The sequence below is a fragment of the Phymastichus coffea genome, unplaced genomic scaffold (genome assembly GCF_024137745.1).
Source record: "Phymastichus coffea isolate CEN01 unplaced genomic scaffold, Cenicafe_Pcof_1.1 PCOF00084, whole genome shotgun sequence".
Lineage (NCBI taxonomy): Eukaryota > Metazoa > Arthropoda > Insecta > Hymenoptera > Eulophidae > Phymastichus > Phymastichus coffea.
Genome location: NW_026706895.1, coordinates 958,837 through 979,374, shown reverse-complemented (window position 1 = coordinate 979,374; position 20,538 = coordinate 958,837). Strand labels below are relative to the sequence as shown.

The following is a 20,538-nucleotide window of genomic DNA, read 5'->3' as shown; positions in this document are numbered from 1 at the left end:
CGAGGCAGTTCAGCCGTGCCCTACCCGAAGTTGGCACATGTAACACGTGTGCCTGTTAATACGACACCTAGCAGACTTTATAATTTATATCGTTACAATGGATTGTATTCCATCCAACCAGGCCTATAAATTAGTGCATTGCAACCAGCTTATCACGTTAATTTCATATTTTTCTAGTCATGCACATTAACGACGGCGTCAACAGCTTTATAATTGAACTTGCTCGCGAAACAAGCTTTTGATTTTGATGCAGCTCGGGAAAGAACTCGGGACATTTGAACAAAGCAAAGCAATCTTTGGTCTTCTGGTATTCACCGTGGCATTTCGATGTATTAGAAATCACGTGCTGTGTCGCGTGGCCCAGCCAAGTCGTCTTGTCCAAAACTTGCGAGTTGAAGAGCTTTAAGGCCAAGAAGCGCTGCTGCGACATGGATCAATGGCTTCCTCAGTGCAGTTTCTCGGACAGAGCTCCTCATTGAATTAACGAGCTCCGTCAAGATAAGGAACGTTCGACCGGTGCAGAATGGGCAGAGCCGATTGGGTTTTAAAGTAATGAAGTCGTATTGTGAGGTCGTACTGAGTGATTGCCTGGTGCAATGGTTTAAATTAAGTCTTTTTCCCCGAGCTTAACGTAGCGCGTTGAATTCTCACCCCTTCGTTGGATTAGAGAAAGTTTAAAAAATACTTGCTGCTTTGAATGACTATTTTTTTTAGTATTCGTGTAAATGGTGGTCAGCTTATTTTTTTAAAAAGTTACTTTTACAAGTTGGTTGCGTTGCTGATGAATAATAAAACAAACAGAATTCTTATCGAAGAGAATAAATGTTTTTCTTGATCTGTCATGAACAGAGAAAAGAGAACCTCGCGTAGACGCAAACTGAACAATTACAAACGTATCGCACCTCGCGAGTGTAATCGCCGTGAAAAACAGCACACACATGCCTTGGCCGAACGATATGACACAGTACACAGCAGCTTGTTATCGATAAAGAATTTACGAGGCGCCATGCCAGCCTGCGATCAGCACCATACACGTATACGCAGCTGCAAAACCGCAGTCATCGCCGCCAACAACGTGTCGTGCGACTGCTATATCGCGTCGAAAGGGGTCAGCTGTATTTTCGTAATGGAAGAGCTGAGTGTTCAACTTTTCAAATGTTATTCCATAAATTTACAATGCTCTAGTTTGCAGGGTGCTTTTGCAATTGTTTATTTGCCAGCTTAGCGGAACTATTTTTTAATAGACAAACTAAACTTTTATAAAATAAGAAACTCTGATATAAAAAGTTGCCCATAAAATTGAAAAGCATTTTAATTGCCTTCCATATTCTTCACGCATGAATATTGACATAAAGCACCGTTTATCACCTGACAGGGACAGCTACTTCGAGAAACGTCGTAGAAATCCCACGTGTGCACACGATAGGGATGGTTGTTGCGATAATAAGAAAAGAGGGAGGGGGGGCGTTTTACGGTGCTGTAAAACTGTACAGCCGAGGAAGGTCATTTCGCAACATTGCGCTTTTTCGATGATGCTTTGTAGCCTTTGCCGACGTTAGCGCGCTATGCTCATAATGGATTTTATGTGAGAACTTTTAATTTACGAGGCAGCGGTATGAAGACGTTGTGTAGATAAGACGCTTGGCTCTTAGCTACCAGAAACTCTTAAAATGAAACTTTCTTTTGTCTCGCATCGTTTTTCAAGAAATTGATTTTTTATGTCGGAGATAATATTACGCGTTTCTAATTTATAATGTGAAGACGGCATTAAATACGTAATAAAACTTTCTCAATGTTTTAAATAAGCATTTTCTGTATGATCTGTAACTTCGACTCCAGGCAATTTTCCTGCTGTATCGACGCTCAGCGCACCAAGCGCTGCTTAGTTCAGCTTCAACGCGAACGCGACGCCACGCGGCACCTTTTCATAAAAAAAAAATGACTTTCGCGAAAAATCGTCGCAAAGAGTTGATTCTTTTTGCCAACGGCTTGGAAAAATAACGTAAAGCAGGGGAAAACCGTAAAAAATGATAAAAAAAGTTATGGGTCGAATCGTATTGACCAGGCTGTCGATGTAGTCCCACTCCCGGGCGCGATCCCACTACTGCCCGCCACGGAGACTTTTGGCTGCTGGGTTTCCCCTCTGGCCCGGTTCGCCTCTCCTTAGCTAACCTGGCCGCCCCGGCCTCCGCCAGGGTGGCCATATTGATGGCGAGCTTAGTGCGGACGCCCAGTCAACGTGGAGCCCACACCAACAGTGGTTCCCGATCTCAGACCCTCCGCCATAACTAGCTTCCAGTCGCTGGATTACAGGAGCCGCTACACTCCCAGCTGACGGCTCTTGATACTATACGTCTACATAAGCTACACTTCCGATTTTTCTCATAACACTCCACATTTGTTCCATTCGCTCTAAAATTTTTAATTCGCTGCACTCTTGATCAGTTTCATTTTCAGACTTGAGAATTATTAAAAAAAATAGTTTTGGTCTTATTAATTTTTTTTACCGTTACCGGGATTTGAACCTGAGAGCCTCAGAGCCGCGTTAATACAGATGGAAGAGTAACATTTCAATTATAATTTACACAAAAATGAAAAAGTATGATCTATGTGATGACTGTTAAGATATTCGAGAATATCATCTAAGAATATCTCAGCAGAAGTTAAACTTCAAGTTGAAACTTTATTGAAGTAAATGCATATTTCATGTCAGGTAGGTAATCCTCAGTTTCAAGTGGCTGTAAGGACAATGTCAAGACGAATATTACATCCCTCATGAATTTTGTGGAAAATTCCTAAGAGGCAGGTACGTGCTGGCGTAGCATCGTATCTGGCTGTACCTCTCTCTTATACTTCTGAATTTATACATCGTGCCTAAGACATACAGGCAGCACAAAGAGCCAGCACTTGAACAATCCTACGCTCGCTAGCTGGCTTTATCTTTGCCCTTTGCGCTCCGTCGACTTCTTCATTGGATGCAAGTTTGCTAAAGCGATTAAAAGTTCAAGATTCCTGTGTTCAAGTACGTGCTTCGGCAACAAACAAATTAATTTTCATAACCAAAAAATTTCCAATTATTTGCACTTTCTCTCAAGAGCACTTAATGTATTTACGTTAATATAAATACAATTATCTCGCTGGCACACGGCGCTATAATGGGAAAATGCTTCAAAATTCATATAGTTTCTAATGTTAGAAAAAAATACGTTCTCCCCGGCTAATTATAATTCATGTTATTGCAATTTAAAAAGTAAAAAATACCATTAACGGACAACCATATATTATTCAATGTATCACCAAGAAATCGTAATAGCAGAATATGCTGCAACTATGTTTATTATTGGAATCAGTAGAAAATAATTATTGATATATTACAACATTGTCGATTGATCGTACGTTCAAAAGTTTGAGACAATAGTCATGCAAAATAACTCTGTATATCTCAAATATCGTTTTAATTGATAATTATACTTCGTATGAATTTAAGGAAGAATATATATGGTTCTGCTAACATTCGACTCGTCGATTATATTAGCTGATACTACCTTAAAACCCTTCAAATATTGATTTCTAACGTGATAATGATAATCATTATCATCTCAATTCCTGGCATATTATCTCGAAACTACAGATACGCATTAATGCGTACATAATTAACGCCTGTGAAATACGATCGGACGCTTTAATTCTCTATTGTTCGGTCGAACGATAAAACTTGATATACTGCTCTACGCTTGGCGCCTGTTAATTCGATGTAAATAATATTTATAAATAATTTATAAATAATATATATAATATTGAAATATGCCTATTTCAGCGTAGGACTGCCAAATATTCCTGGATTTATTTTATAAACAATGTGATATCAGCCTTGGTGAAAACGAAATATTTAAAAATCGAAGCTTCTAGGTCCACAATAATCACAAACTTGCAGCACAAATGACAGTAATAGTATATTACGATACGTGTGACTTAAACAGCCAATTATTGTACGACGTGATATTAGAACTCGCGCACAAGCGAGAACGATAATCACGACGTGTAACGATCGGATACTTGAATCAGAAATATCGTACAACATTTTATAGTACTGCCGATCTTAAATCAGTACTTACGGTACGTTTATCCGTGACTTAAGATAGGTCGGTTTCGCAGCGTAAAGTCAGGATACGAGCGCCAGCGATTATAAATTAGTAATTTACTATTTCACATTCGTTTTGATCCTGCGAAGCGCTTAATTTTTCGGTCGACCAGTTGAGTTGGCGTGCTAACGCGTTAAAAAAGAAGCGAGGATCGTACGTAACGCGTCATAAGCGATTTGGCTCCATTACGTCCCATTATAGACATTAGCTGAATGAAACAGGGATATAATAACTTTAGCGTGGCGCCAAGCAACACAGAGATACGGATCGGCGCGCAGCGGGAATAGGGTAGCTGCAATTTCATTTTCGCGTAATTAGAACGTCCGTTACAAAATTAATTAGCGCGGAAATATGGAGCGCGCCAGGTAATTTTAATTATCTCGACTAATAGCCCTCACCCCCCCCCCCTTTCGCCCTCTCTCGCCCTTTCACTGTCGCCCTGTTAATGTTTACGTGTTCGCGTATATGTATACACACACATCTATACACACGTACGAATGCGAGGGTGTCCGAATGCTGCGGCGATTTTCGTCGAATATCCACGCCTGTGGTATTCAACAGCGAAACAAAGCGGCTGCATTATAAACACGCTATTTGCCACCCCTACACCACACTCTTTTGTGCGATCCAATGATTTCGATCTGCTGTGTGATAATGGGATGCGCGCCATGTTAAAATGTTATTGCACCAACACTTTCATTTTTCATCATTGCTTTTATAGTGCCGCCTCGTGTAAACAACTGATTGTGGATATTTTGTCATTGGATTAAGTGGATTACTTTTGGTTTTTCATGTTTTTAACATTAAACAATTTTATATTCTCGTGGAATAAACGCCATACCAAATTGATTCATGTTAAACCTTGTTTATCACACTATTGTTTGTTTATGTTATAAAAATCAATTTATTTCTTATGTACGTTTTATTACTAGAGAAAAAGACCGTGATTAGATAAAAAAAATAGCTCGTCGCACGAGCTATGTCAAGTTACCTTGAAAAATGTATTCTTTCATTTAATTTGATCCTCTTGTACAGAGTTCATATTCGCACATGTGTTGTGTGGTATGTATATATTAAGCTCGTGACATATTGAAAAATATTAAAAGTTCTACGATATTTCAATATCCATATTATGATGAATAATCAAAATAGATATCAATAGCATTCCGTAAAAATTTATCTAGTTAAAAAGTCACATACGTAACATATTCTATTACCATCGTTGGACCATATAGATTTATAAAATCAAACCTTGTCAATCTTCATTTTTTTACTATTGAAAAAATATCTTTTTTTAATTGTCGAAACTTGTTAATCCAAAAACAGAATTTAAAAAAAAGAAATATTTTAATACATGACGACAAAATTCCGCGAAAAATCACAAGGCAACAATTCAACATTGACGCTCGACAATTATGACTGCTTATTCATACTGCAGCCGATGCCATGTTGAAACCTATTGGTGCAAAGCGGCCCAATGCTATTTATGGCGCTCCATTGAATTCTGTCGACGATATTACACGAGAGCACAAATAGTCCCACAAATTAACGAGGAATATCAATCAACGTCATGGCCAGCGGACTCGCAGTTCTAAGCTTTTGCATATATGCGAACATGTAAATGCTCTAGGCAATGGATTGACCTGGAAGAATTTACCGTTGACAGTTGTTTTGCGAGATGAATGATTAAAAGATCCATTGTTGCAACGAAATTATCTATGCACGTACAATTATAGTTTTGCTGAATTCCCCGTTGATATCTTATTATTCCAAAAACTACGACTAACATAGCTCTATTGTTGTAGTGGTCAAACTGAACATGTTTTATAATTAGAAATAACATTTATTGAAAAGGCTCAAATTATTGAATCGCGCGCCTAATCGATTCATAAAGTGTCGACCTCTTCATTTTTAAAACTTTAGTCAGCTGATTCTAGTTCAGTATATATGTATACCATTAGTCGATAACATAGAAAATGCCAGAGGATTGATAACATTTTCACAAACTTATTAATAATTTTTAACTTTAACAATAATAATTTATTTCTTGTAAATTGAACTGCAGTCATATTTAATTAAAAACAAGAACAAATATTATCGTTCATCTTCGCACGGATTGTTACAAATGTTTTCTTGAAAAATTAGGAATCTTGTTAGAATCGCCTAAACTTTCCACAGTTACAGTCAGATTCTTCATTGATTTCTCAAGTTGATATTTCATATAAACTCGTAAAATATATCCGATAGTGCACTGAAACATAAATAATTCAAGTCATTAAAATATTTCATTTTGCAGCCGCTGGCCGATATGTCATTAAGCAGTGAGATGGAGTAGAAGAAGGATATAATTGATTTACTTTCGGGAACGATATAAATTTAATAGAGCATTAAGATCAATTATAAAAGTAACATTAAATAAAATGTGATCGATGTGATAAAATAATCATTCTTTAAAAATCTTTTATTTATAATCAAGGGACCTAAATAAATTTATCATCAAGAAAATCGAATTCAAACAATTAATTAGAATAAATTTCTTATATTTATCATTTAAACGTATGTTGTTATTTACATAAAGGCTTATTTAGTTATAACATAATAGTTACAACTGAGGAATATGGTGTGGAACATTCTACTTTTTCCTTCAATTAATTATTTCAAACAAAAAATGAGGACTAGATTTTTGTAAATTTTCAAAATATGGACTGTCAACGATATCACAGCAGCATGAGCTGCGACATAATTTGAAACTTGTAGTTTAAGGTTTTCTGCAGCGTGTAATTCCAACAGTGTTAGAATCTCAAGAACATATTTTTTAGCCGCAACTAGAAAAATCGAACAACTCTTTACAAGAAATTCGAGATTTTCAATTTTACCAGTTTAAATGTAATTCCTTCAATGCTTTACCAATATTCTTTTCAATATAAAAAATGCTTTTGTTTAGATATATTTTTAATTATTCTAAAAACCATGAACTATGTACCGTCAAAATTCCTCGATGAACTTTGAATACTTTAGTGTCAACATGAAGTTCCACATTGCTAAATAGATTATCTTCGAAAAGTGTCAGCGCATTCCTTCAGCATCAGAATCTTCACGTGGAACGCCTCAACATACGAAAATTCCAAAAGTGTATTATAAAATTATTAATCATTATTTTATTTAGCACAATAAGTTTGCCATGGGTTAACAAATTTTTCGTTTTATTTTTGAAGTCATGTAATAAAACCATATCGTTGAAACCTCTAACGGTATTATTTTATAAAAATTAATATTTGTCTGATTTACATATAATTTACTTTTTCTCCATGTCCGTTTACTATTGCAAAAGAATATTTAGTTTAGAATGGTATTTAGCCATTGATTCGTCAAAGATATGTACTCGTATCTCATAGTTAATATTGTTCCATCCTTGTGGACACAAATGTCACTCATAATTGTCACCATAATTGAATAAAAAAATTGGCTAATCCAAATAATCGTTAATATTCTTATCGTTTAAACTAAAATTCTTGATAGTCCAGGAATAAATAAATTTTTTACTATGACAATTAAGCTCCTCGATTATCAGCATATAAATCGAGTGCAAACGACACAGCTGGAGTGCAAATAAAACAGAAACTGATGAAAAGTTATTCAAATTTTTTTCTTTTCAATTAAAAATTTTTCCATCGGCATTACAGCATACTATAATATCAAATTATTATATCTTCACAATATATTCAATATATGTCAAAATATAATACGAATAATTTTGCAAGAACGATTTTATGAACCAATCAAAATTCTCTCCAGTGTACTTTACCACTTGGCTCAAACTGGCTCGAACTAAAATATCTGAAATTTATGTTTCTCGGTATAAATGTTATTATCAGGAGATATGACAAGTAGCAGAAAAAATAAAAATTTTTAATTTCTCTTTAAAACATATGTTTACGCTATTCTTATTCATATAAAATATGTATCTAAAACAATCTCCAAATTAATTCATTTGTTTTTATGGACAGTAAATAAGTACAAAATGGAATTTTGCATAGAAGTATTTGACAGTTCATTTTATTGGAATCATTTATTCGCAGGCAGATAAACGATCCGATAAAATTGTATTTTCATTTGCATGCTTGACAAAGTAAAATATCTATTAATATCTATTATAATATTAATAATGAAAAAATCACGATGTAAATACTTAAATCGTCTTTTGTTATTTATAATATTCAAAATTTCCAATAATTGATAAGTTTTAGATCTTTATAAATCATTCAAGCTAAAATTGGAAACAAAAAAGACAAAATCGAATTTTTGTGACCTATAATAAAACTTTTTATTTGGTAGCACGAACATTTTTTGTTGGGAGATCTATCAAAATGTGACTAGAAAAATCATTTATAAAATATGTAAATCATATAAGTAATTACGAAATACATTTTTAGAAATGATTATTTTGTACATGCATTACTAGTGATATCTATCGCGTTTTGCACGCTTATCTTTTTCGTCTTTTTTCCGCATTCATTTTAATGTACGAATACAGATCAAAACTTTTTTCGATAATTTGAAAATTAAAACGGCTTCAATTTGTCAGGTTCTCTTTTTTATAAGAGGATTCTAGCTTCATGAAAGCATTATACATGATAATTATTAAATCGTATTAGAAAATAATTATAACTTACAGTGCAGTCTGAAGTTTTAAATAATATTTGAATTTTAAATAATTAAATAAAAATATAAATTAAAAAATGTATTTAAGTAATTTTTGTATAGATACCACGTAAACATTTGTGCGTCAAAATAATTATAAATGTAATTATTCATTCGAAAACGACGTAGCAGAAATAGTAACTTTTTTTTTATTTTACATGCGGCATTCTATAAATTTACAAGACAGATACCCGTACGTGGAATCGTGAAACTGCAGCAGTCGATCCTTTTCCTCTCCGTTTACTACTGTATTTAATAATATACCTTTGAACCCCATCTCTCCGCCCTATGAGCGCGAACAAGGCGATCTTGGCAGGGAAAAATCTCTTTTTACCGCCCTTCCTTCCGCACGACGAAATAGGGAGACGAAAAGACGAGAAGCAGTTCCCGGCGAAAATCAGACGTGCATGTCCAGGTGCGTGCTCTCGCCTTCACTCAGGATTATGCAAGAGAAGAGCGATTTACGTTCTTTGTTGCGGGATTTAACGAACGTAGCTAAGGGCACGCGACTGAAACTTGAGGGGTGGTATCCCCTCGCATATGCCTTTGGCGTGTTAAGAAGAAGCAATGCTGCTGTATGGTTTTTATTCGCTGTCTTTGTCGCGTGTTCTTTTTCGGATAGGTATGAGAGCTTAGAAGTGCCTAGACATTCGATTTTAGGCTTACTTTGGTTGCGCAAGCAAGAAAAAGGAAATTTTTAATTTTTTTCTTGTTCATACTTACATGGTAGAGTAATGAATTACGGCGGAAGTGAATAGTAGTTTGTAAGAGAGTTCGATCGTGGTAACTGCGTGTTTGAATAATGATTCTTTGCCTCAACAAGTCGTCAGAAAATTCAAGATCAAAGAGTTTCCCTGGCCTGTAATCAAGGAGCTTGGCATGGAATCGTATTTCTCCTGAAAAAAATGTGATAATTGTATGGCGACATACGAATAATCCATCGCAGTTGTATTCGTTATTCGTATTACCTAAAATAGGCAATATCATCCAACCTGTGTAGGATTTTCTTATCGATACTGGTCGATTATCAGCTTCTTTAAACCTTGTCAACCATGGCATGAACTGTAAAGTAATTTGTCAATTTGAGATCCTTTATAGGTAAATTTACAAAGACACATTATACGTATAAGGATCATTATTAAAATGAAACTTTATAAATAGATCCGTATATCTCGGAATAATACCGAAATACCGCGTACCAGCTTCGATTACAGACCGTTTCATGTCGCGTTACAGGGTAAGCGAGTAGATTACAGTGCTTTAAGCTCGTCAGGGTTTGATTCTCGAGGATCTCGATTGACCTGACGATCTGCTGCCCCATTAGTCGGGTCTCGGAATACTGCTCGTCCAGTCAAAGCGTCCACGTCGGTAGCTGCTCGTCCAATTTCGATTTTGTATGACAATGCGCGCGTGAACTTCCGTTTGAAGTGGATTTCAAAGGGTTCGAGGCGATGATGGGACGCTGATTTTCACATGAGCAGAATAGATAGGCAATCTTGTTACCTATCACCAATCGAGTTATGATGTACTCGTATATTCACCATTGGAACTTGATCAATTTTTACTATTTATTCAAGATCATTTAACTCTCGACAGATAAGTAAAAAATAATTAAGTATCAATTGCTGCTTATCAGTATACAAAAAGTAGAAAAAATAAGAATTAGCCATATTACTTCTAAAGTTACACATGGCATTGATTTTATTGCACTACTTTACGGAATTGGCCGAAAAATAAATTATAAAAAATCTCTGAAACGTTGTTCTTTCTGTTCTTCAACCAGTACAAACGCTTTTCATGAACCAAATGATCTACCAAATTTTATGAAGACCGAACCGATCGTTCGCTCTCGACATTGAACCTTTGATGTCCAGCTGGGGGTACAGCGAATCCCACAGGAGCCGGAAATCTTCTGCTTGACTAGCCCCATGGATATTCTCAGCATTTTGAACGGATACTGCGGCTTCTCATTGCGAATCCGGTCTTCTGGTTCATTCCTATTAACCGGTCATGACTCTTAACTGGTGAACGTAAACTCGCTCATCCATGCAAAACCATAGGATACTAACTAAATTTTTCTCACAACTTGTACATCCTCTTTACAAGTAAGAGATACTTCATTGTAGTGTGATCTATGAGCGACAGTTTTTCTCACATCATATATTTCGGCATATGAACCTATACCGGTTTCATATTTTTATGATTTTTAATACTGTTTATATGCTTCTTAAGTTTCGGTTAAAGTCTTCATGAAATATTTTTAACATATACCAAGTACCCTATAAACGTACACTTAAAAATATATTGTTCATTAGAAAATCTATGTTTGTAAATAAAAAACACATTATATATATCTAATCTCTCAGTTGCGATATGCAGAATTTTGTTCAAGTATCATTTTTATTCTTAATTAGGAAACAGCAGTGTAAATGGTTATTTAATATATATTGTATATTTTCCTAAAAAGTTATGAATAAATTTTTTTTGTGTCCACTTCTGTAAGAGAAACTACAATAGTATATCAATGTTCATAAAAGAGTATAAGTCACTTAAAATATGTTTCTGATATTAGCTTTCTAATCTGCAGTATCCTTATTTATATTATAGCACATTATTTTATAACTTTACCCAATTTCAATCAAAAGATTGTATGTATTGAGTGAAAAGCTACGTATCAATATTCAAATATTATATTATCTATCAACTTTTATCTAGTTAAAAGAAAATGATGAATATTTTACCATGGAATAGAATTGTGATGAATATTATAATATAAAAATATTTAAAGTTGATTCGCGAATATAAGGTGAACACATCACACACTTATCAACAATAAGACATAGAAGTCCTTTTATTTAAAAAACCATAATTATACAGTTTAAGCAATTATTAGGTAGAAGAAATATTTATTTTTTCATTTTTCGTGAAACACGTACAACGTAAAGATTTTATAAATGCAATAATTTTATGTAACAACTTTATATCTAATGTAAAAATTAGATCGATATTTTCTCTAACTGTATCAAACTAACTGTTTCCTAATTTAAGTTCTTACGTATTTTTTTAACTTTTGCTTTTTTTCATATTAGATATTGTATGCATATGGTTAATAATTTAGTTTATACGAAAAAAATTTTTATACAAATTAACAATCAGCTATACATCTTTCACTGTTGAGCCTTAATAACCGATTTTAATCGATGATCTAGATTATGTTTGGATCTGATTTTATAAAAATAAATATCAGGCTGTAAAGAAAACCGTAAAATCGGGCAGAACATTACTGATAAATGCAATATACGCAACGAACGATAAAATGTTTGCTTTACTCTGGCACTATTTATGTCCGAAATAATCTCCAAATTTTGTTTTCATGTATTCTTACGAATTTCTATATGACAATTAATAATAATTTATAGAATTTTTACCGCAATTTTGCGCATTATGTATATAATATTAAACAATATTATGAGTATAAAATAACATAAAATTGTTTTCAATTAATATGAAATAATTCTTGACTATATTTTTCATTGCGTATGGTATAGATTTACTTTTGATATGCAAAACTTTTTCTGTTATTTGTAATTTATTAAAAAATAATAAAGATTATAAATACCTTTTCTAATGCATGGGAGCTAGTTGCAAATTCAAACACTGTTGTAGGATTTCCTTTGATTTGCTTTTGATGATTACATGAATAATCAGCGGGGTTAACTTCCAGCGTGTAGAGTATATGAAGACCAATGCTGATCCAAGGTAGGACAGCAATGGTAATTAATTGAAATAACATCACGTTCTCTTATTTGTGTTCTTGACTTTCTTTCTTCTTCGAAGCCATCACGCGCACGTAAAAATAAATCAAAAAAATGTTCAAAATAACTAGTATTGCAAAGTGAAAAGCCAAATAGAGTAGGTTTCTAAAGTTCATTTAACAAAGACCAAATCAAATGCTAAATAATTCGAGAGTTTGAGTATACAAATTGTCTCCATTTTAGATTTCGTTGAAAATATTACCACTGAGTATATGCACATAATAGTGAAAGAAAAACCGAATCTCAAATGAATAGCCCATAATGATTTATTTTTCACGAACACAAGTTCTTTCTTTTCTATCGAGTCTTTTATATTGCCATCTATGATCAACGTCCTATACAGTAGTTTTTTGAAACAAATAAGACATTTATAAATATTTCTTCATCCGCACAATATGTGAAATATTTGTACCATTGAGGGCCTTGTTCCAAAAATATTATGAGAAAGTTTCAGTTTTTTCATAATCGAATTCACAAAGTAGCACATTACTTACCTAAGACCATCTAGAAACTTCATCGTATTTAACGAAGTGACCTATAGGACTTCATCTTAGCCTGATTACAGAAGCAACATAAATCTTATGTAAAAGCACCGATTTCGCGTGCGCTGTCATTTCCACTGCAGTCACTTGATTATCCCGTTTTCTCGGCTATCTCACGACGGAGCTCTACTCTATCGGGGTTTCGCGACGGAGAGCAGAGTGGCAAATGGGGCTGCCAGGCTGCGTGGCTAGTGCGAAGCTGAAGCCCTACCGCGATACGCAAGCAACATCAGCCGATGCAATGACACGAGGCCTCGTGACGTTGGCCTACTCGCGCTTATTAGCGCGAACCATGCTTTATCGACAGATTTATTACAATTTCAGTCAATATCTGAACAATGTCAGCATCGTCGCGCCGTCATTCGTTCGATATTTCACCGATAACGCCTTCCAAATAATTTTCAACGCGCAATGAGCACTCAATGTGTGGCGTAACGCCATCAGACTCGAGAACTTGACGTGCTGCATAAAACAGCCGACATTATAGTTATACCGAGTAGGAGTAGGTTGATTCAGCAAACACATGTCGATCAAAGGTTTCTCTGCGAGTATCGCGCCAATCACACGACTCGTGAGAAAGAAAAGGAAAAAAGGACTATGAATGCACCCACATAAAGTTCGGCGCGCGCTAAATACGACAAAAGTAATATCAAAGCACGGGGATCCCGTGTACAATGGATATGTATCAGTCGTCGAAAGTCAGATTCCCATGACGGCAGGAACACTTTGCCGACGAAAATCAGGACTTGCGGAAGTGCAGGTAAAACTTCCTGCGCGCTAGGGCGCATGCAAATCACGCAGCGCTCGACGCGCACATTTCGTTGAATAATTCAGCCGGGGCGCGGGCGCCTCTAATATCCGCTCCATCCTCCCCCGGCTGCGCGAACCCTTCGTTAAATCCACGCGCTTCCCATGACGGGCTGCGGCGGACATGCGCGCCTGCGTCGTCGTCGTCGTCGTCGCCGCCTACCTGTGGCAACGCGTGCGTCCGCGCCACATTTGCATTTGGCTTAACGCTAAACAAATTCGAGCTCTCGCACTCGCTGTTCGGCCGCGCTTATCGCGCGCCCTCGATGGCCTCGACCACTGCATTATCGCTCGCTACCGAGAGAGACACGGGGAGAGAGCTATTGTCGCGTTGCTTTTGATGGACGAGCTTGCTGTTGGGCCAAGCATTACGGATTTATCGTAATTTGATAGACTGTAACGATGCGGAAAGCTTGTGTTCCGTTCTGCCTATTCTCCGCTAATTGATTTCTCGTCGATGTCGTTTCTTGCCTGTGGATGATAACTACTGCGTCGCCTGGTTTACCTGGCCTTTCCATACATTTTCACAACATCTTTGTTTTTTTTTCTGCGTAATCATTACTTTGCACTAGAGCATCGCGCGTGAATGAAAGATCTGCTGGCACACAACGCAGCTAGAAAAACTACTCAACGCCAATTACCTCGAGTGGCAGCCAACACGCGTGCCAAATCCCGCTTTAGTACCCCCATAAATCTACGACCTTCACCGCAATGTCAAAGAGTCACATACGACTGTATGGGGGTGGTGTGGCGTCAGATTTGACGCGTGTGCATGCGCTGCTCTTCATAATGAGCCCCCATGAGCAACATGTGCTTTTTTTTACGAAAAGAGAGAGAGAGAGAGAGAGGGAGAGTGAGCGCGAATGCGTGTAAAATGCGACTTCCGGCCTGCTTTAACTTCCCATACAGCGTTGAACCAGCACGCGAGTCGTTTTATCTAGAGTGCCTGGCGAACTCGCGGGGTCGCTTTAATGGATTGATTCGATGCTGGTATGGGCGACCGAATATCGCTCTCACGAGTTCAATTTGGGAATGCTAAATTTATGTTCACTTAAAACTTTTTACATGAAACCGGAAAAACCTATGCTATCATTTGCATAGTAAATAGTTTATTAATGAAGATAACGTATCAGGATTGGTCGATCTATTAATAAGTTTTATTGTGACTATGCTATATTTAAATTTTTTCATCTTTTTAAATTTCTGAGAAAGAAATTTATCATAGCTACATGTAATTGGATTCAATTGAGAACTCGTAATCGATACTTTTTTCATGCTGAGGTCTTTGCTTCGACAACCTTTTATTGTATTTAAATTTCACCGAACCAGACCAGACTTACAGTCGCAGAATGAATTGGGGTAGGAGCACGAGCTTATATACAAATCTCGAAGAAAAAAAAGGTGTACAGGGATTGGGGGTTGAAAAGCGAAGCTCTGCTTTTCTTTCTTTCACCTGGTCCCCTAGCGAATGCGCGCACACAGATATCTGTACGAGGGTTGCAGGCGTGAGAAACGGCTTCGATAGGATTTATTGAATGACGTTAACTATTCAAGCCTTGACTTTTACACGTCACTTTTTTTTTATCTCATTTTTTTCAACGTTAATGAATCAATAACATCTTTCCCCATAGTTTAGAGAGACTATCCTGCTCTGACGTTTCGAATTTTATATTGTATTAGTAAACGCTAAATTTATTTGTCATGATACTTTTTAATTGGTAGACATGAAGTTAGTAATTTGATTTCATTTATTTTTTACTTTTCAGAGATTCATCTTGTAGAGACTCCTTAAAAAAATGAAAAAAAATAAAGAATACAAAACTGCACCGTCACTAACTGAAATGAAATCTTTTGGCACAGAATAACCACTCATCGTGGGTTACATTGAATTATTTTAAATTTAAAGTCATCACTCTTTTAAAAAATAATGAAAAAAAAACAGAACAGAGTTAGTTTTCAAGCGTACGGAAGAGCAACAATCTACAGTTGCTCAAGCGCAAACGGTCACAGTTGACCCCAGTCGAATGGATCTGCTGTCTCCCCCTTTGCCCCGTATAGCCATGAACCGGAGCTATTTAAAAGGGAGCGGCGTATAGGTGTACCTGCCGCGATGCCGATGCTAAGCGGCGAGGGGAAGAGAGAAAAAGCGACGTACGAGGGGGACAGCGAAAAGGCCTAGGCTCTGAAGAGGGTTGAAGCACTTGTTCCATGCGGGACATCAATTTTTTCAGAAAAATCATGCCGAGATATTCCCATTCGTTATTTTATGAGTGATTTTTAATTCTCGTGGGTGCGGGATCATTCTGGTATTTGCAGAAAGGTTCTGTACTATATTCTTTCGAAGAAAATCAATACAAATGTTCTATATTATTTTTACTATAGTTGATAATGACAGGTCATAAGAATTAGAACTTTCAGTAATTTAATGAGTGAGAAAAAGTTTCAAAAACGTGCATTGCACTTTTTTTAAAAATTTACAAGGGATTTTTATGATAGACATGAAGTAATCTTTGTGAAAAACTATATAAATTATTGTTTTATTTTCTTTATAAATAGTATGGAATTGGAACGAAATATACCATTTTTAATCTCTTAGAAGGAAAGTCTGTTTCCTTACGCAGTGAAAATTTTGGTAATATAACCAAATGAATGAAATAGAAAGAACACCTTACTTGATAAGTTCGAAAACCCTCAGTTCAAAGACATGTTAAATATAGAAACCTGGCTTCGAAGTATCAGCATTCATCAGAATCGTCGAACACGTGCTAAGCTCTCAACCGCATCACAAGAGGGGATAGTATATATCAGACTCCAGATCTTTTGAGTCTGCGATCCTTTTTTACTTTCGACACGCTTGGCCTCTTTTGCTGGGCCTCCTCAAGATTCTCTTTTTTTATACCATCGACCCGTATCGCGTGACGAGTTGATATGCTTTTGTGAGAACGAAAACAAGATTATTTTCGAGGATGCGGTTGCCCGATCTAGGCTCTTGCTACATCGACTGATCCAGTTTGGTTATCAGAGAGAGAGAGAGAGAGAGAGAGAGAATGGCGGTTACAAATATCATGAACAATTTTTGGCGTTGGGTGATCGATAACTATTATTGTTGAAAGTTATAAAATCACCCATGATTACATGAGGAAAGTCTTTATTTGAAGCGTTTGTCCAGTTTGAAAAAAAGTATTACCTGTTAGAGAAACATAATATATAGTTGAATACCATTTTGGATATAGACATTTTTCGATTTATTTGAAAAATTTTTAAATTAGCTTAGAGTAGAAAGAATGAGCGTATTAAAAATATTCACAATAATCCCAAACGGAAGAAACACTCGAGTGAATCCGTATCAATCAAAAATTAGAAATCGCGTTATAGCTCGACGTATCCAGAGACTTGCGTACGAAGGTAAGAGTTGCTGCAAACAAAGAGCGAAAACAAAAACGATAGGTGTCCCCTTGGCCATATACGTATTACGAAAACAAAGTCGCTCGACACTTTTCTCGATTTACAGTGAGTCTCCCGACCATCTGCGCAAATACGATATCGGCGCGTGTTGTGCTGAGGCCGCATGGAGAAAAGAAGGCGCAAGGAGCTGGCTTGCCGGCTGCGTGTGCCGTCCGTGAGAACTTGGGGCAGATGCGTCGACGCAGAAATCAACGCTAGGGGCCTTAAGGCTGCTTGCCTGCCCCTATATATATCGCGAGCAACAGCTCTCGCCCTACCAATTCTTTTACCTTTTTTGACGCACGTGCAACAACTAGACGATACGTGCAAGGGGGATCGTGCTTTTCTTTGAATTTCCAACGTAAGTCGTGAAAATTAACGGTTCCTCTTCTTTTTCCATCCTGTCGTCGAGTTTGACTTTCAAATTATCGTCTTCCTTCTTTACATTGACCTCTGCAATTATGAATATTTTGACACTGCCATGAGCGCGCAGCCAATTAACACGTGGAAACAGAAATTCATATCAATCCTTCAGTTCTTTGTTCTGACGTTGCATTTGAAATGATAATTAAGAGCAGTTCCAGTAACGAAAACTTGAAGGATGTTGGCAAAATTTGGGTTTTCGCCTGAACCGTCATTGTCATTCAGCTTCGAGGAAAAAAAGTCGAGCAGCAGGAGGCTAACAAAGCCGGAGAAAGCCATTATTATTCCATCGTGCGCGCAGTTAGAGAGGGAGGGGCGAGGAGGCCAAGGGGTCACTGGAAAAGTCGAAGGGCTCCGGGACACTGCGGAGATCGAAGAAACCGAAGCTGAGAGCTGCATTGAACTTCAGGATTTACGATATTAGGCGTGAACCTACTCGGTTGTTTATCGCCTGTTTTTTGGAGAATACCGATATCGACAGTTTTTATAGGTTAACTCTTGTTAGATGTTTCCCGATCGAAGGCGAGCTTGATCGCTCGATTACGAGGCTTTTGAAAAACCAAGAAAGGGATCGTGTCGCACGGATAAGGTTGATCGTGGCTGCTCGTTTTCATTTTATCAACCGGACTACATCGGCTTGAAAGAACTACTTGTAAAATTGTTATTGGTTACTCTACTTTACAAATATTGAATCTCAAAATCTGCCTTCTACTTAATGTATTTATAACGTCGTACAGGATACATTCATCTTACCATTATTATCTCGCAAACGACCTTCTATACAACTTAAAATGACACATTAAGTATTTTCAACTCAATACAAAAGCTATCTCCCTCTACCCTCCTCACCTTGTAAATTTTCCAATTTCTCACCACGCGCACGTGTCTAAGGCAATATATATATCTCAAAATGCAGGTACTGAGGGACGCACGTCAATACAACGCGCGTGGCGCAGACGGAAAAATCTGAAAAAAAAAAAAAAATGAAATAACGCGACGCGTAGCGTGCACACCTCTGTAACCTGCCGAGCACGTGGGAAAACGGGGAAGCGAAAATTCCAGCAGTGGGCGAGCTGTAGACGCATTTTTATTTGCCCCTCTCCCTGTCCCTCTCTTGTACGTAGAGTTATTTGATTTTCAGAGCCGTAAAGACTTAGAGAAGTGAAAATTAAGTGCATATACGAGAGCGAAGCCTTGCGAGCACTCGAGTTCTGTTTTTGTATGCGACTTGCCTGCAGGCTTAAGGGGTTCATGTGAAGAAATGTATGGGTCATTAATACCCTTTTGATTTATTCAAAGCACACCGTAAAAAGAAATACTAACAAGTGCATTTGCCGATCGACGTTGAGTGAAAATAACATTGAGTATAAAAACTGATAAATAAACAAGCAATGATAAAGCGTATACGCAACGAAAATAAATTGACAATATTGATATAGAGAGATAGAGAGTGTTGGGTGTAAATGAGATTCAGAACAAATATGTAGCAGCTTGGGTACAAGCCAATAGGCGTCGTGGCGTTGGCGGTGGCGACTTTGTGCTTAACACACAGAGAGAAAGGGCGCGCGCGCGCGCGCGTGCGAGCAGAGCGACGTCTCCGACGGCTAAAATAACAGCGCTGCTTCCTTTGCATAATTAGTTCGCATTGTGAAAGCTTTGTTGTTCTGGTTTTGATAATTAAGACGGGAATTGGAATGGCATTCTCTTCTCCTCGCTCGCTCTCTCGGTGTGTACGTATGCACCTGACTATAAATTAATTTGCAGACACGGGTCCGCGCGCTCCTTCTCGTTAAAATATTGCTCGTTGGAACTTTGTCAACTAAAAGCTAACTACCCTGAATTAATTGTTTCTTGCTCACCTTCCATTTCGAGTTATATCGGTTCTGTTGCATCATGTCTCATGGCAATAGCAACTTCTAAAAGTTCATGTTACATTTTTAAAACTTTCGTTGCGTTCGAAAGTTGCTTTGCTTGTTCGAGCTTATGACTCATCGTTGGTACCGTTCAACGTGTCATTCGAGTAGCGGCATTCGTTATACACGGCGTGATTTTTTTTATCATAAAAAAATTTAATTTTCACAATGCAATAAACCAATGGTTTCGTCGAACAAATTTTATTGAATAATGCAATAGAATTACTCCAAAATATACGGGAAGATATATATATAAAACTACGGGAAGATTTTTTCGTTCTTTCGACAGAATATGACGCTTTTCAAATGAGGATGAAACGAATACCGACGCTCAAGTCATAAATGAAAGCCATTGTCAGCAAATTCCAGTAGCACGATTATCGAGCTAATTTGAAAAAATGCGCGACACAATGCCGGCGGAATTGGCGCTTTAATCGTCGCATGTGGCGGAGCGCGGGTATGAAAAAGCGAAAGAATCATTAAGCAATTATCTGCCCCCACGCCCGTTTACGTCGTACGCCCGCATGTTCATCCCCGTTGCGTGCGCTGATTCACCGCCTCTCTCTCCTGATGGCACTTATCTAAAAATCAATTTACACAGGGAGGCCATCGTCGACTTTCTGCTGGTAGCTGTACTATTATATTTTTTTTCTTTTTCGATTTCACGTACGCCAGTCACGTGCCACGTTCGATGATAATCGCGGGAACTCGATGACGTGTTTAGCCACCGTGGCGCATATACGATCTGTCG

At 37.2% G+C, this 20,538-nt stretch overlaps 1 protein-coding gene across 4 annotated transcripts; it reads right to left on the bottom strand.

The window, feature by feature from the left end:
- Positions 1–6,199: 6,199 nt before the first annotated feature.
- Positions 6,200–13,339, bottom strand: LOC131668816 (uncharacterized). 4 transcript variants are annotated; one of them, XM_058943260.1, is made up of 5 exons: positions 13,153–13,339; positions 12,463–13,080; positions 9,812–9,905; positions 9,567–9,739; positions 6,200–6,393 (listed from the first exon to the last, which is right to left on the bottom strand). In XM_058943260.1, exons 2-5 carry the CDS (start codon positions 12,634–12,636, stop codon positions 6,262–6,264), a joined length of 573 nt encoding a protein of 190 aa, XP_058799243.1. In that variant the 5' UTR covers positions 12,637–13,080; positions 13,153–13,339; the 3' UTR covers positions 6,200–6,261. The 4 variants fall into 4 exon arrangements, with proteins under 4 accessions (XP_058799243.1, XP_058799244.1, XP_058799245.1 ...); XM_058943261.1 differs by having other exon boundaries at positions 12,463–12,669; XM_058943262.1 differs by having other exon boundaries at positions 12,463–12,592.
- Positions 13,340–20,538: the final 7,199 nt, after the last annotated feature.

Bases quoted from the DNA above. Each gene is read 5' to 3' on its own strand.
- LOC131668816 (XM_058943260.1), bottom strand. From the start codon at position 12,636: ATGTTATTTCAATTAATTACCATTGCTGTCCTACCTTGGATCAGCATT. The intron at 9,906-12,462 runs GTATTTATAATC...ATTACTTTACAG, and splicing joins GCTCCCATGCATTAGAAAAG to TTCATGCCATGGTTGACAAG. The intron at 9,740-9,811 runs GTAATACGAATA...CATTTTTTTCAG, and splicing joins GATGATATTGCCTATTTTAG to GAGAAATACGATTCCATGCC.